Source organism: Budorcas taxicolor, chromosome 7 (genome assembly GCF_023091745.1).
Source record: "Budorcas taxicolor isolate Tak-1 chromosome 7, Takin1.1, whole genome shotgun sequence".
Classification (NCBI taxonomy): domain Eukaryota; kingdom Metazoa; phylum Chordata; class Mammalia; order Artiodactyla; family Bovidae; genus Budorcas; species Budorcas taxicolor.
In genome coordinates, this window is record NC_068916.1 from 59,441,089 (window position 1) to 59,458,568 (window position 17,480).

Below are 17,480 nucleotides of genomic sequence, written 5' to 3' on the forward strand. Positions count from 1 at the left end.
GCTATAGTCCACGGGGTTGCAAAGAGTTGGACACAACTGAGCGACTTCACTTTCACTTTCATTTTATGTTAACTGAAAATCTCAGTTCATTACCTTCATTTTGCAGCACTGTAAAACAGGAGATATCCATATTTTTTAACAATTCTCATTGTCTAGCAATATTACCATCTGTCAAAATCATGCTTCTGTAATTGCTAAAGCATTTTGCCAAGTTATTTACATATGATTACTTTTGAAGTAATTATAACTGTAAAGCATAGTTTTATTTATATATCATTAACTGTTTTTCTATCTGGATTTAAAATAAATCCCATGTATTTACTGCTTTCAAAAGTGGGGTGCCACTCCATTCCCTCACTACCACCGCTGCAAATTAGCCACTAAGTGAAACTGCTCTGCAGCATTTATTCTGGACAGTGGTTCTCAAACTTATATGTAAAAGAGACCAGTTAATGTATCTGTAAAACTAGGTCAGCTCCATCAAGGTTTATGATTATATTAGGTAACAGTATTTTTTTTTATAACTGAAACAACATTTCACCTGAACAGAATGTTTGGTAAGCATTGATATTTGATTAAAAGATAGCTTATGTAGTTTCTGTAAGTTAAAATTGTTCTGAAAAAGATGTACTTCCCAATGGTAAAATACTGTGAAACAAAAAAATCAAAACCAAGAATCACTTACAACTTCCCTAGCCCCAAAGTACCATCATCTCATTTAATTACCAAAGACATCTATTGAGATATTATCCTTTCTTTTCTTTTTTTAATTATTTATTTTAATTGAAAGCTAATTACATTACAGTATTGTAGTGGTTTTTGCCATACATTGACATGACTCAGTCATGGGTGTACATGTGTCCCCCATCTTGAACCCCCCTCCCACCTCCCTCCCTCCCCATCCCATCCCTCAGGGTTGTCCCAGTGCACCGGCATTGGGTGCCCTGTTTCATGTATCGAACTTGGACTGGTGATCTATTTCACATATGGCAATAGACATGCTTCAGTGCTATCCTCTCAAATCATTCCACCCTCGGCTTCTCCCACAGACTCCAAAAGTCTGTTCTTTATATCTGTGACTCTTTTGCTGTCTCGCATATAGGGTCATTGTTACCATCTTTCTAAACTCCATATATATGCATTAGTATACTGTATTGTTGTTTTTCTTTCTGACTTAATTCTGTATAATAGGCTCCAGTTTCATCCACCTCATTAGAACTGATTCAAATGTGTTCTTTTTAATAGCTGAGTAATATCCCATTGTGTATATGTAGCACAGCTTTCTTAGCCATTCTCTGCCAGTGGACATCTAGGATGCTTCTATGTCCTAGCTATTATAAACAGTGCTGCGATGAACACTAGGGTACATGTGTCTCTCTAAGTTCTGGTTTCATCAGTGTGTATGCCCAGCAGTGGGATTGTTGAGTCGTATGGCAATTCTGTTTCCAGTTTTTTAAGGAATCTCCACACTGTTCTCCATAGTGGCTGTACTAGTTTGCATTCCCACCAACAGTGTAAGAGGGTTCCCTTTTCTCTGCACCTTCTCTAACATTATTGTTTGTAGACTTTTTGATGGCAGCCATTCTCACTGGTGTGAGATGGTACCTCTTGTGGTTTTGATTTGCATTTTTCTGATAATGAGTGATGTTGAGCATCTTTTGTTGATTAGCCATCTATATGTCTTCTTTGGAGAAATGTCTGTTTGATTCTTTGGCCCATTTTTTGATTGGGTCATTTATTTTTCTGTTATTGAGCTGCATGAACTGCTTATATATTTTTGAAATTAATTCTTTGTCAGTTGCTTGGTTTACTGTTATTTTCTCCCATTCTGAAGGCTGTCTTTTCATCTTGCTTATAGTTTCCTTCGTTGTCCAAAAGCTTTTAAGTTTAATTAGGTCCTATTTGTTTATTTTTGCTTAAAAGGTGGATCATAGAGGATCCTGCTGTGATTTATGTCAGAGAGTGTTTTTCCTATGTTTTCTTCTAGGAGTTTTATAGTTTCTGGTCTAACATTTAGATCTTTAATCCATTTTGAGTTTATTTTGTATATGGCTTTAGAAAGTGTTCTAGTTTCATTCTTTTACAAGTGGTTGACCAGTTTTCCCAAAACCACTTGTTAAAGAGATTGTTTTTATTCCATTGTATTTTCTTGCCTCCTTTGTCAAAGATAAGGTGTCCATAGGTGCATGTATTTATCTCTGGGCTTTCTATTTTGTTCCATTGATCTATATTTCTGTCTTTGTGCCAGTACCATACTGTCTTGATGACTGTAGCTTTGTAGTATAGTCTGAAGTCAGGCAAGTTGATTCCTCCAGTTGCATTCTTCTTTCTCAGGGTTGCTTTGGCTATTTGAAGTTTTTTGTATTTCCATACAAATTGTGAAATTATTTTTCCTAGTTCTGTGAAAAATACTGTTGGTATCTTGATAGGGATTGCATTGATCTATAGACTGCTTTGGGTTTATACTTATTTTCACTACATTGATTCTTCTGATCCATCTACATGGTATATTTCTTCAACTATTTGTGTCATCTTTGATTTCTTTCATCAGTGTTTTATAGTTTTCTATATATAGGTCTTTTTTGTTTCTTTAGCTAGATTGATTCATTATTTTCCTCGCAATGGTGAATGGAATTGTTTCCTTAATTTCTTTTTCTGTTTTTTCTGTTACTGTATAGGAATGCAAGGGATTTCTGTGTATTAATTTTATATTCTACAACTTTACTATATTCATTGATTAGCTCTAGTATTTTTCTGGTGGTGTATTTACGGTTTTCTATGTAGAGGATAATGTCATCTGCAAAGAGAGTTTTACTTCTTCTTTTCCAATTTGGATTCCTCTTCTTTTTCTTCTCTGATTGCTGTGGCTAAAACTTCCAAAACTATGTTGAATAGTAGTGGTGAGAGTGGGTACCCTTGTCTTGTTCCTGACTTTAGGGGGAATGCTTTCAGTTTTTCTCCATTGAGGATAATGTTTGCTGTGGTTTTATCATATATGGCTTTTATTATGTTGAGGTGTTTTCCTTCTGTGCCTGCTTTTTGGAGGGTTTTATCTGCATCTATTAAGATAATCAATCATATGGTTTTTATCTTTCAATTTGTTGATGTGGTGTATTACATTGATTGATTTGTGAATATTGAATCCTTGCATCCCTGGGATAAAGCCCACTTGGTCATAACGTATGATCTTTTTAATATGTTGTTGGATTCTGTTTGCTAGAATTTTTTGAGGATTTTTGGATCTGCATTCATCAGTGATACTGGCCTGTAGTTTTCTTTTTTTGTGGCATCTTTGTCTGGTTTTGGTATTAGGGTGATGGTGGCCTCATAGAATGAGTTTGGCAGTTTACTTTCCTCTGCAGTTTTCTGGAAGAGTTTGAGTAGGATAGGTGTTAGCTCTTCTCTAAATTTTTGGTAGAATTCACCTGTGAAGCTATCTGGTCCTGGGCTTTTGTTTGTTGGAAGATTTTTGATTACAGTTTCGATTTCCATGCTTGTGATTGGTCTGTTAAGATTTTCTATTTCTTCCTGGTTCAGTTTTGGAAGGTTGTACTTTTCTAAGAATTCATCCATTTCTTCCAAGTTGTCCTTTTTATTGCCATGTGGTTGCTGATAGTAGTCTCTTATGATCCTTTGTGTTATCTGTTGTGATTTCTCCATTTTCATTTCTAATTTTGTTGATTTGATTCTTCTCCCTTTTTTTCTTGATGAATTTAGCTAATAGTGTGTCTATTTTATTTATCTTGTCAAAGAACGAGCTTTTAGTTTTGTTGATTTTTGCTATAGTCTCTTTTGTTTCTTTTGCATTTATTTCTGCCCTAATTTTTAATTTCTTTCCTTCTACTAACCCTCGGGTTCCTCATTTCTTCTTTTTCTAGTTGCTCTAGTTTTAAAGTTAGGTTATTTATTTGATTTTTCTCTTGTTTCTTGAGGTAAGCTTGTATTGCTAAGAACCTTTTCCTTAGCACTGCTTTTACTGAATCCCACTGGTTTGGGGTTGCCGTGTTTTCATTTTCATTTGTTTCTATGCATATTTTGATTTCTTTTTTGATTTCTTCCATGATTTGTTGGTTATTCAGAAGCGTGTTGTTCAGCCTCCATATGTTTGTATTTTTAATAGTTTTTTCCTGTAGTTGACCTCTAATCTTACTGCATTGTGATCAGAAAAGATGCTTGAAATGATTTCAATGTCTTTGAATTTACCAAGGCTAGATTTATGGCCCAGGATGTGATCTATCCTGGAGAATGTTCCATGTGCACTTGAGAAGAAGGTGAAATTCATTGTTTGGGGGTGAAATGTCTTACAGATATAAACTAGATCTAACTGTATCATTTAAAGTTTGTGTTTCCTTCCTAATTTCCTGTTTGGTTGATTTGTCCATAGGTGTGAGTGGCATATTAAAGTCTCCCACTATTAACATGTTAATTGTTAATTTCCCCTTTCATACTTGTTAACATTTGCCTTACATGTTGCAGTGTACCTATGTTGGGTGCATATATATTTATAATTGTTATATCTTCTTCTCAGATTGATCCTTTCATCGTTATGTAGTGTCCTTCTTTATCTCTTTTCATGGCCTTTATTTCAAAGTTTGTTTTATCTGATATGAGTATTACTACTCCTGCTTTCTTTTGGTCTCCATTTGCATGAAATATCTTTTTCCAGCCCTTCACTTTCAGTCTGTATGTGTCCCTTGTTTTGAGGTGGGTCTCTTGTAGACAGAATATATAGGGGTCTTGTTTTTGTATCTGTTCAGCCAGTCCTTGTCTTTTGGTTGGGGCCTTCAGCCCATTTACATTTAAAGTTATTATTGATAAGTACGATTCCATTGCCATTTACTTTGTCGTTTTGTGTTTGAGTTTATAATAAACCTTTTCTGTGTTTCCTCTCTAGAGAAGATCCTTTAGCAATTGTTGAAGAGCTGGTTTGGTGGTGTTGAATTCTCTCAGCTTTTGCTTGTCTGTAAAGCTTTTGATTTCTCCTTCATATTTGAATGAGATCCTTGCTGAGTATAGTGATCTGGGTTGTAGATTTTTCTCTTTCATGACTTTAAGTATGTCCTGCCATTCCCTTCTGACCTGAAGAGTTTCTATTGAAAGATCAGCTGCTACCCTTATGGGGATCCCCTTGTGTGTTATTTGTTGCTTTTCCCTTGCTGCTTTTAATATTTGCTCTTTGTGTTTGATCATCATTAATTTGAATAATATGTGTCTTGGGGTGTTTCACCTTAGGTTTATCCTGTTTGGGACACTCTGGGTTTCTTGGGCTTGGGTGACTATTTCCTTCTCCATTTTAGGGAAATTTTCAACTATTATCTCCTCAAGTTTTTTCTCATACCCTTTCTTTTTGTCTTCTTCTCGGACATCTGATTGAATGTTAGGGTGTTTAACATTTTCCCAGAGGTCTCTGAAGTTGTCCTCATTTTTTTTAAGTCTTTTTTCTTTTTTCCTCTCTGCTTCATTTATTCTATCTTCCGCCTCACTTATCCTATCTTCTGCCTCAGTTATTCCACTGTTCCCTCCAGAGTGCTTTTGATCTCAGTTATTGTATTATTCACTAATGATTGACTCTGTTATTTCTTCTAGGTCCTTGTTAAACATTTCTTGTATCTTCTCAATCCTTATCTCTAGTCTATTTATCTGTAACTCCATTTTGTTTTCAAGATTTGGGATCATCTTTACTATCATTATTCTGAATTCTTTTTCAGGTAGACTCCCTATTTCCTCTTTTGTTTGATTTGGTGGGCATTTATTATGTTCCTTTACCTGTTGAATATTTCTCTGCCTTTTCATTTTGTTTAGATGCTGTGTTTGGGGTGGCCTTTCTGTAGGCTGGAAGTTTATGATTCCTCTTTATTGTAGATCTTGCTCCCTGTGGGTGGGATTGGACTAGTGGCTTGTCAAGCTTTCCTGGTTAGGGGAGCTTGCTTCTGTGTTCTGGTGGGTAGAGCTGGATCTCTTTTCTCTAGAGTGCAGTGAAGTGTCTAGTAGTGAGTTTTGAAGTGTCTATGGATTTGGCAAGGCTTAGGGCAGCCCGTGTTTTAATGCTCAGGGCTATGTTCCTGTGTTGCTAGAGAATTAGTGTGGTATGAGTTGCTCTGGAACTTGTTGGCTCTTGGGTGGAGCTTGGGTTTTAGTGTAGGTATGGAGGGTTTGGGATGAGCTCTTGTCTATTAATGTTCCCTGGAATCAGGAGTTCTCTGGTGTTCTCAAGTTTCGGATTTAAGCCTCCTACCTCTGGCTTTCAGTCTTGTTCTTAAAATAGCCTCAAGACTTCTCCATCCATATAGCAAAGATGATAAAACATCTAGGTTAATGGTGAAATAATTTTCCACAGTGAGGGACCCCCAGAGAGGTTCAGAGTTACATGGAGAAGAGAAGAGGGAGGAAGGAGGTAGATGTGACCAGGAGGAGAAGACAGGGAGTCAAAAGGGGAGAGAGCAGTCAAGCCAGTAATCAGTTCCCTAAGTGTTCTCCACAACCCGGAACACCCAGAGATTCACAGAGTTAAGTAGAGAAGAGAAGGGAGAGGGAGGAGATAGAGGTGATGTGGAGGAGAAAAGGGAGAGTCAAAAGGGGAGAGAGCAATCAAGCCAGTAATCACACCCCCAAGTGGAAATGGATACTGAAGATTAGATTCTTAAAAGTACAAAATTGATAACAAATACCAAAAAGCAAAGATTAAGAATCTAGAGTAGAGGTTAAACTCTCAAAAATACAATATTAAAAAAACAAAAGTCAGTCACAAAAATTATAAAAAATATATATATGAAATTTGCTTTAAAAATAAGGTGTTTTTTTTTTTGCAAGGTAATAGGTTATAAAAATGAAAATTAAAGGAATAGTAAAGAACTTTAAAAAATTGTTTTAATGATAATAAAAATTCTTCTAGGAATTTCTCTGGAGCTTTTGTGGGCAGTGTGGAGTCAGTTCAGTTTCAGATAGTTACTTGTTCCCCCTTGTACTTCTCAAGGTCTCTATAGGCCCCTTCCAGTGCTTCATCGATGTTTACTACAGGGTTTTAATCTGTTGCACCTGTCACTTCCAGAGTCACTTCCACCTCTTTATTTATTTTGGCTTCCTGTTTGTAAGTCTCTTCAGTGTCTAATTTCTGTCCTGACACAAGGGGGCAAAGGTGTTCATTATTTAGGCTCACTTGTTCAATTGTGGAGAGGGAGGAACACTGCAAACAAGTATCACTGGCGTGTGTGGGGAGTGCTCGTGGTGTATGGATCGCACTGGGTTTGCCCCAGCTCACTGTGGCCTGTGCTTTCTGGGTCTACACTGCTCAGACTCCAGGTTGCTCTGCAGGAATACTGTCCAAAGCTGGCCCTGCGTTTTATGCACTTCCCAGGTCTAAGCTGCTCAGGTTCAGGTTCTTGGCTACTCCACAAGGGCACAGACTCACTTGGGCATGTGTTTTGTGCCCTTCCCAGGTCCCAACAGCTCAGGTGACGAGGTGCTTGGTGAGCACACTGTCCCAGGTGGACCGTGCATCTTGATCATCTCCCCGGTCCCTGCCACTCAGTTTCCTGGGTGTGCCGAGAGAGCACTGTCTCAGGTGTGCTTTGTATCTCCTCTGGGGAGCTGATCTCAGGCTGTGACCCTGCTGGCAGATGTCAGTCCTCCAGGATCCTAGGGAGACGTGGTTAGCAACTGGGAGCCTGCTCACAGTTTGGTGGAGGATGCAGTATCTGGGGCCGAGATTGCCCCTTGCCTTCCGGCTCTGGCTGTTGCGTCCCTGCCTCTCTGCCTCTGGCAGGGGGGCGGGGTGGGGTGGGGGGGCTGTATGTAGCCAGCTAGCTCTCCTTTGGTATTCTTTCAATCCTTTGTTCTGTGAGAGGGCCAGGTTAGAGACTTTCGCGGGGAAGTTCTCTTTTTTTTTTCCTCTCTCTCTCTGTGGCTATCCCACAGCTTGGGTTGCTGTCTCACATTCGCTCCCTCAGATTGTCCTCAGGGCATTCAGGCCTGGTCCTTATCCTAAGCATGCAGCCCAAGCCTCCCTGTCTAGCCCCTGCTCACTGGTGGCGGACACAAGCGTCTGGGCTACTTCTCCACTGGGAGTTGCGTTTAGGCGCATATTCTGTGGTTTTGGTTTTTTTTTTCCCCTCCTGGTTATATTACCAGTCCATTCTGAAGGAGATCAGCCCTGGGATTTCCTTGGAAGGAATGATGCTAAAGCTGAAACTCCAGTACTTTGGCCACCTGATGCGAAGAGTTGACTCACTGGAAAAGACTCTGATGCTGGGAGGGATTGGGGACAGGAGGAGAAGGGGACGACAGAAGGTGAGATGGCTGGATGGCATCACTGATTCGATGGACATGAGTCTGAGTGAAATCTGGGAGTTGGTGATGGACAAGGAGACCTGGTGTGCTGCAATTCATGGGGTCGCAAAGAGTCGGACACGACTGAGTGACTGAACTGAACTGATATTGCCCTGTGAGATTCCAAAACTGCCCACAGACCCTCCAGTGAGAGGGTTTCCTGCTATTTGGAAACTTCTCCTTCACAACAACTCCCTCCCCAGGACGGGTCTCCATCCCTAACTCTTTTGACTCTCTTTTTGTCTTTTATATTTTGTCCTCTCTCCTTTCAAAGAGAATGGGCAGCCTTTCTGGGTGCCTGGTGTCCTCCACCAGTGTTCATTTGTTTTGTGGAAGTTGCTCAGCATTCAGATGATCTTTTGATGATTTTGTTGGGGAGAAAGTGGTCTCCCCATCCTACCCCTCGGTCATCTTGCCTGTCTTTCCCAAGACATCATCCTTTCTTTGCTTTATACCACCACCTACCTGCTCTCTCCAACATGGAGTCTCCAGTGAGTTCTGCTGACTGTCTCTAAAACATCTCCCCACTGTATCTACATTCTTCTTCCTCGTTGTACCAGACCTTTTTTTTACCTAAATGTTTTAGTGGCATTTACAGTAAAATAAGTTCTTAGAGTAGGTAGGGCAGTTTTTAAAAAACAAATACCAGGCAATGTTACTTCCTTTCGTAAAACTTCCTGACAGCTCCCCTCTCCCTTAGAATAAATCTAGTTTCTTGATTTGGGCCATAACGTGCTGCATAATCTGGCTTGTTCTCACCTGGTACCACTCCCCACCTCACACACTGTGCTTGAATGTGCCAAACTGGCACCAACTGTTGTACTGACTGCTGCCTCTTCATAGAATGTCCTCCCCTCCATCTTTACATGGCTAGCTTCTTCTTGATATGTAGGTCTTAGCTTAAATATTAATCTCAGAGGTGTCTTTCCTTACCACCTTAATCTTTTTTTTCACTTGAGGTATAATTGACATTATTTGTACATATTGCAAAATGATCACAATTAGTTTAGTAAACATCGATCACCATACATAGTTACAGTTTTTTACTGTGATGAGAAATTTTAAGATCTTCTATCAGTAATTTTCAAATATGCAATAGAGTATTAATAAGTATAGTCTGCATGCTGTGTGTTACATTTCTCTGACTTATTGAACCTTTTGATCACCTCACCAATTTAAGTGCCACTAATTCATTCTCTTTTATATCACCCTCTTTTAGTTTTATTGCATAAGATATTATTTTCTGATGTTTTTATTGTTGACTAAAAAATAATTTTACTAAAAATCTTTTTCTTCCCCAACTAAACTCCATGAGATTAGAGATATTGACGATAACCACTGTCTTTTAGCACCTAGGAACAATAACACATTGTAGTAAGCTCTAAATAAATATTCAGTGAGTGAATGCAATTGAAGAAGTTTAAAATAACTTCGGGGTATTTATAGTATTTCCACAGGTTATTGTGGCAACCTAAAAAGCAATTGCTGAAAGCTTTGAAAATCTTGATTGTGATTGATTGTGAAGTCACTCAGTCGTGTCCAACTCTTTGTGACCCCATAGACTGTAGCCTACCAAGCTCCTCCGTCCATGGGATTTTCCAGGCAATAGTACTGGAGTGAGTTGCCATTTCCTTCTTCAGGGGATCTTCCTGACCCAGGGATCAAACCCAGGTCTCCTGCATTGCAGACAGATGCTTAAAAGTCTGTAGTTCTGTCCTAGTGGTTTTCTTCTGCCTATAAGAGGCAGTTTTAAACTTTTCACAGTCTGGGACCCAGGCTACCTTTTTAACCTCCTTTCCTCTTTCACACCCTTACCGCAACTCAAACTCTTGTTCTTTTTATCACTGACCTACCTACTCTTCTGAAAAATGTTATGTGCTTCCTGGTATATATGAAATATCACTCCGTCTCAGTGAAACCTTCCCTGTCCAACAGACTTAACAACTGCTTTTTTGTCCATGTTCCCTTTACTTGGACTGTTCTAGCACTTAATGAGTATGTTTTGTGCTGTGTATGTATTGTGCTGTGCTTAGTCGCTCTCTCATGACCAACTCTTTGCAACTGAATGGACTGCAGCTCACCAGCCTCCTCGGTCCATGGGATTCTCCAGGCAAGAATACTGGAGTAGGTTGCCTTGCCTTGACCTATTTTATATGTCTTGACATTTCTGCTAGAAGGTGTGCGTTCTCTGAGAGCAGGGACTATAAATTTTCCACCTACTCATCGTCCATGTTTTGTAGCAGGCTTTGGAAATGGACCTCATTTCAAATCCCCTTAAATTGCTAACCGTTCTGAGCCTCAGTTTCCTCAACTGCAAAAATGAGACTAGTAATAATACCCTCATAAGATTGCTATAAGAAATAACTAATGTATATGAGGGCATTTAACACAGAGCCAGACATAGTATATGTACACATTAATTACTAGCTGCTCTTCATAATTGCTCTTGAGAATTGAGTAAAAGATGCAAATTGATTGATGTTTATCATGTAATATTTCTTGACAAGGTCAGTCCTTTTTTGGCCCTAAATGAAGTGTAGAAGCTAGAGTTGGGCAAGAGTTTGGGATGGGAGGCTAAACATGAGGGGGAACGTGCTGTTGTGTATTTTCAAAACCAAAGCAAACCCCAGTGTCCCTCTGAAATCTCAGACCTCTCTGCTGTATATTCCAGTAGCATTTATCTGAATAGTACGTTTCTGGCATACTCATATTTTACCTTGTTTCTTTGTTGACTATATGAATTTTTCTTGTCTCCTTAAATAGATTCTTTAGTTCTTTCAGGAACAGTATCTTGTTTCCTTCTGTGTTGGTGTCTTCATTTCATTCAAATGGTTGGTTGATTTGATAGCAGTAGTGTGGTACACCCATAGGTGTTGAGTGGTGCACAGGGTAGACACAGCTTGCCACCATCTGGATCCTGGCCATGCTACAAGTGTAAAGGACACTACTGGTATTGTCCTGATTCAAACTGAGAGCAGGCGCCCTAGCTTAGAGGTCGGGAGTAAGAGGGTACTGGGGTGAGTGCTTTGAATATGGACTTGAGGGATTTGAATTTAATCTTTTAAAATCTTGAAGCTTATCAGTCTGAAGTTATTCAGTGTGCTTATCATCTGGAAAAATATAAACATTCTCATTCACTGAAAGGCACTAATAGCCTTAGAAGACTTAGATGCAGATTAAACATTTGAATGTTGCTAAAATGTTAAAAATGTACTTCCTGTGTTTAATAATCCTTGCTACACATGAGCTGAAAAAAACAATTTGAGCTTGCTTGCTCAGTGCATCCTGGTTCAGGTGGCAGATACAAGACTAACTGCTTATAAGATGATCATGAGATCTTGCAGTAGCTGGCTGTCACTGCCATCAAACAAATAGCTTAGAGGGAGACAAACAGTTGCTGTATATAGCCATCCCTGGTAACATCTTCAGGAAGAAATCAGTGCTTCTTCTTTCATCTGTACCTTTCTCCATCCTTTCATCTTAAAATGATGGACTTTCTCTATCAAGTAATCCTTTTGCCGTCTGTGGTCTCCCCTCCTATAGAACTGAACACTTCTTGTTGATGTCGATAGAATGAAGCACATTTACATGATACTCTTTTAGAATGGGCCTAATGATCATGAGGCTGTTCATTTCTTAATGGTGCCACAGTTTTGCCTGCCATTGTGGTTTTCTTAAGACATCTCCTGGTTTTACTTTGACTGTGGTTATTTTTGTTTAAGCACTGAATGAGATGGAAGACATGGTGCAAGAAGATGCAGAGGTGATGGCCGAGAGTGGACATGAGACTCCAGCTCACAGTCAGGCAGTTATTCCTGTGGATGTTGACGAGGAACAAGCTGGTAATCATGTGACTTCCCACATTCATGGTTCTAAAAACTAGGGCCTGACCTTAATGAAGAAAGGAAAACATTGAGAATGATGGGGGTTTTTTGACATGACAGCTAATGATGTGTTACATGCTGTTTATTTTTGACTGCTGCTACTGCTAAGTCGCTTCAGTTGTGTCCGACTGTGCGACCCCATAGACGGCAGCCCACCAGGCTCCCACCATCCCTGGGATTCTCCAGGCAAGAACACTGGAGTGGGGTGCCGTTTCCTCCTCCAGTGCATGAAAGTGAAAAGTCAAAGTGAAGTTGCTCAGTCGTGTCTGACTCTTAGCGACCCCATGGACTGCAGCCTACCAGACTCCTCCGTCCATGGGATTTTCCAGGCAAGAGTACTGGAGTGGGGTGCCACTGCCTATTTTTTTGACTAGGCTTGTGTTATTTCTTGCTCTGTGTATGTGTGTGTGTATCTTATTAGTTTGTTTTTTATTTTTTTGTAAATGTGGCAGCAGTTCCTCTTTATTGGTATACACACATATGTGTGTGTATAGAGAAAATAAAACACTCAAGTTATAAATAAGAAAACAACCTGATTAAATGTTCTGCTTATTCTCTCCCTTCATTTTGGTGGGGAGAAGAAGCAGTGGAGAGGTTGATTTGGTATAATAAACAGAACAAGATCTAGTCTCAGTTTGGCACTGGGTCATTTAGAGCAGTCATATAATCCATAAAGATTACCTGATACAATCTTTCATCTTTACAGATAGGGAAACTAATAGTCTTTGAAAAGTTTGACTGGTTTATTCAAGACCACTCAGCCATTGATCAAGGAACAGAATTGAGATGAGAACTAAAATTTTCTCACTCCTGGTCTGTTCAAATGCTACCTTGCCTTTGAATTGAAAACATCTTTAACTACCCTTGTTTTAAGTGTCTTACAGATGCAGTCGCTCACTCAACAAATACTTGAGTGCCTACCCTGTGCCAGGCATTATACAGTATGACAGGAAAAAGGCAGGAAAGTTTCCTCACTTGTCAGAGAAAAGTGGGTTGTGAGAGCTGAAGGTTTACAATGTGCAATGCCAAGCGGACAAAAAATTTTTTGTTGTTGTTTGGTCACCAAGTCGTGTCTGACTCTTTGTGACCTCATGGACCGCAGCCTGCCGAGCTCTACTGTCCCTGGGATTTCCCAGGCAAGAATACTGCATTCGGTGCCATTTCTTACTCCAGGGGATCTCCCCAACCCAGGGATCAAATCCACGTCTCCTGCAATGGCAGGCAAATTCTTTACCACTGAGCCACCAGGGAAGCCCAAAACATTTCTTACATAAATAATCAAAGAACCAAATTGTAGCATGCATCCAGCCTTTCAAGAACATATCTGTGACATCCAGTGCATTAGACCTGTACTTAAAGAATGCAGAATTGTCACCAGTCTATAGGTGTCAGAGGCTTGCTTTCATTCAGACATTTGCAAAATTTGGAAAATATCTAGCCTGTTTTTCAAATGATAATAATGAGTATTATTTTTAGAATAATTATGTGACTCTTTCCAACAGTGAAGATCTTAAAGGAAGATGCCTCCGCTACTTTAATTTCCTTTATAATGTTGGGTGGTATATTAGTCATACTTAATGTTTACATAATGCTGTAAAATTAAAGTGTTTTCACAGTGTCTCATCTGAGTGTATGTGCATGAAAATGAGTGATCAGGGAGGTTTCATAGAGCCAAAGCATCTCTCTGATCCCAAAATACTGGAACAATATTTTGAGTGAAAGTCGTTCATGGGCAAAAATTGACTGTTATGCCTTTGCTCTTTGTTTTAGGACCCAGTGGTCTTCAGCGTGTAGTAAAACCACCCCCAATTACTGTTCATGACTCAGAGAGTGATGATGAAGAAGACAGTCTAGAACTCCAAGAAGTCTGGATTCCTAAGAATGGTTCCCGGCGTTTCTCTGAGCGTGAAGAAAAAACTGGAGAGTCTGTGCAGTCCAGGGAATTATCAGGTGAGAGGCTGTGTCTCACTCTGGCCTGTTGGTGAGAGTCACCATGAGAGCGGACACACTGGTCTTTACATACTGTGTCCCTGCCACAGCTTGTGGTATAGTTGACATGTCCTTATGAAATGTGACAGGGGGCAAGAAAGGCAGCAGAACAAGCAAGAGAGGGAAATCTGAGTGGCACTGCTGGGGGCAAGTGCAGCACAAGAATATTGTAGAATCGGGGCTCAGGGAAGAGAAGATGTGAGGATTGGCAGTCCCATAGTGGAGGCTTTAGGAAATTGTGGCATCAGAGTATCAGGGATTAGTGAGGGGCCTGTGCCTCACCTGAAAGATGACAGCCGAGTCATCTAGAGCAGTGAAGAACAACCGTTCCCCAGGTGGTCATCTGTCCACTTGTGCTTATTTAGCAAATGGTGGTGGTTAGTTTGGTGCTTGAGGAACTCCTGAAGTATGTTCTTATAATCCCTTGTCTCCCTTTAAATCCAGTCTACAACCTTCTGCCATTTGCCTCACCAAGAAACTTTAATTCTGTTAACTTTTAGGTTTATACTTCTTTCCTTGGTCTTCCCTTCTATTTCTCAGAACCATATGCTTACCATCTTGTGCAAAGGATGAGGTTTTTTTAAATTGTCCACTCATTTTTCCTTGAAGACCCTATTCCTTAATGTATCTGAATGTTTAGTATATATTTGTACACATTTAACACCGAACCTGAAATATACACACATTTCTGTGTATGGTAAGCTGAGTTCTTTAGACTTGGAATAACTTACTAACCACTAACTGATTTTTCACTTCTTACTTTATTCCTGTTAAGAAATTCAGATTTATCTTTACACTTGTTTAAAGGAGGTTTTATGGACACTGACATTTAGGAAAAGTCATGTGACCAGCTGACTAACCTAATGTTTCCTAGAAAGTTTAATTTCTGAATTTAGAAACCAGATTTTGTGTCAGCCAGACAAAACCTAATATAAGTATGCTTTTGTATATTCATTCAGCCTTACTCTGCCCACAGTTACTGTGTTAGGTGTTGTGAGGGGTGAGATGAATAAGTCTTGACCTCTCTTATTTCCCTCCCTCTGTCCGGAACCTCTAGTCTGGTTGAAGAGTCAGATCAGAAACAGATTATATTTTAGGGCATGTACTATTGTGGCTCTGGGGTGGGAGTGCAGAAGAGAATGAACAGATGTCCAAAGCCAAAAAAAACGGGTGAGAATAAAGGCTCCTAGGTAATAAGCCAGGGGTATATTCAAAGAAAAGTTTGGGTGGGGGTGTAGAATGTTTATAGACGGGACAAGAATGGAAGGTTAGTTTGCAATTAGGTCATGACAAGCCGTGACAGCTGATATCAAGAGTGTTAATCAGATAGGCACTAGAGAAGAACTCTTGAGCAGCTGAGTGATGTGGTCACCATTATGCCTTAGGAAAATTAGTGTACGTTGTTCCTGTTCCAGATTTACTCTTACCTTTTGTCCAGAATTTGTACTGAAATCTTTTCTTTTCCTCGGGCCATTCTTCTTTTTCTGTAAGCAGTAAGTGGAAAAGGCAAGACTCCACTTCGAAAGAGGTACAACTCCCATCAGATGGGCCAGTCGAAGCAGTTTCCTCTCGAGGAAAGCAGCTGTGAGAAAGGCTGTCAGGTCACCAGTGAGCAGATCAAAGCCGATATGAAAGCAGCTAGGGATATTCCTGAAAAGAAAAAAAACAAGGATGTTTATCCCAGCTGCAGCAGCACCACCGCCAGCACAGTGGGAAACTCCAGCTCACACAGCACTGCTTCTCAAAGCCCCGACTTTGTGAGGACGGTGAACAGCAGCGGCTCTTCCGAGCCTAGCCCTGCAGAAGTGGATGTGCCCAGGCAGTGTGTCTGCTCCCCCGGTGGGTCAGAGGACTCTGAGGCCATGGAGGAGGGAGATGCAGAGAGTTCTGTCTGCCCCAGATGCTGCTGTCACAGGCCCCAGGAATCCCACAGGAGAACTAGCAGGTGTTCTGATGAGGAACGTCCTTCAACCAGCCGAGCCTGTGTTGTGAATGGCCCGGATGGTACGAGATCCGCCTTTTCCTTTAGGACTCTGCCACAAGGGGGGTCTTCAGGCCCAGCACATGATGAGAGGACTAATGGGAGTGGCTCTGGGGCTACAGGTGAGGACAGGAGGGGGAGCTCCCAGCCTGAGCGCTGTGACGTGCAGTCTAATGAAGACTACCCTCGGAGGCCCCTAACAAGGGCCAGGAGCAGACTCTCCCATGTACCGCTGGTATCTGAGTCAGGTATGACAATGCTGCCAGGATTAGCTACTGCAGGTTAGGACCAGAAGAGCATTTGCTCGTTCTAAAAGTTTTCTTACAGAAAGCCAGTTTGGCGAATTGATTTCTATGTTTGGGTTCTATGATCATATAGATCTTCAGCTAATTTTCAGCAGTGGGATGGGAGTGGGGAGTCGGGGTGGCATGTGAAACAGCTTGTAAGATATCCAGCCAAGAAAAGCTTAGATAGCTATGCTTCTAAGAAAAGTATAATTGTGTATATGTATTGACCTTAAATACTGTACTGATTCTGATGTCTTATTCCCAATATATAAGCTCTGCTCCCATTCCACATTCAGAAGTCTTAACTTTTAAGACTTAACTAGTAAGTTTTAAAACCTTAGCCAAAAGGTAAGGACTGTAAGTTGTTGGGTATACCCCTATATCTGCTTCTGCAGTATTTAGTAATTTTTTCCAAAGTCTAGTTTTGTTTCCAGTCAGGTTTGCCAGGAGATAAGCAGGTAAGTGGTTTAGCTGAGAATTATTTTGATGAAGATACATTCAAGATGTACATATATATACAGTTTCATTAATATTTATTTGTATGCCAAGGCATTGGATTTGGTAGGGGTAAAGCACATTTCTTAATTATAATTCTGTTTATATTTTTGATCTTATTTTTAAATACTCTCTGCTGCCTTTATTAAGTTGTATATAGCTGTCAGTGAATAATAATACATTTCATTTTCTCTTAAGTCTCACTCAATTTTAAAATCTTTACATCAACACCCAGCACATAGAGTACCTTTTTATATACTAAGTAGAGTTGATTAAATCATGTGGAATTAAACTAATAAAAGCAATATTTTGTAAGATAAATATGAGACCTTACTTATGTACTGTTATAAGACATAAACTCAAAGTATATGAGTTTTATTTGAAGATTTTATTATGCCTTGCAAACATTAGTTCTGCCATGATGAAAATACTTTTCCCAGCTTGAATTTTAAATGCTTTTTATATTTTTTTATACATAACATGGATTTACCATTTTAATCATTTTGTAGTATAGCTTAT

The 17,480-nt window shown here is 39.9% G+C and overlaps 1 protein-coding gene across 7 annotated transcripts in view; it reads left to right on the forward strand.

The window, feature by feature from the left end:
- Positions 1-17,480, forward strand: part of FBXO38 (F-box protein 38) — a 66,769-nt gene that overhangs the window by 38,178 nt on the left and 11,111 nt on the right. For 4 of the 7 annotated variants that reach the window (XM_052642939.1, XM_052642942.1, XM_052642941.1 and 1 more), the window contains 3 exons: positions 12,048-12,167; positions 13,980-14,159; positions 15,693-16,427. In XM_052642939.1, coding sequence (XP_052498899.1) covers positions 12,048-12,167; positions 13,980-14,159; positions 15,693-16,427 — 1,035 coding nt within the window. The remainder of the gene's footprint in view (positions 1-12,047; positions 12,168-13,979; positions 14,160-15,692; positions 16,428-17,480) is intronic. The other 3 variants (XM_052642944.1, XM_052642946.1, XM_052642943.1) reach the window with 3 other exon arrangements.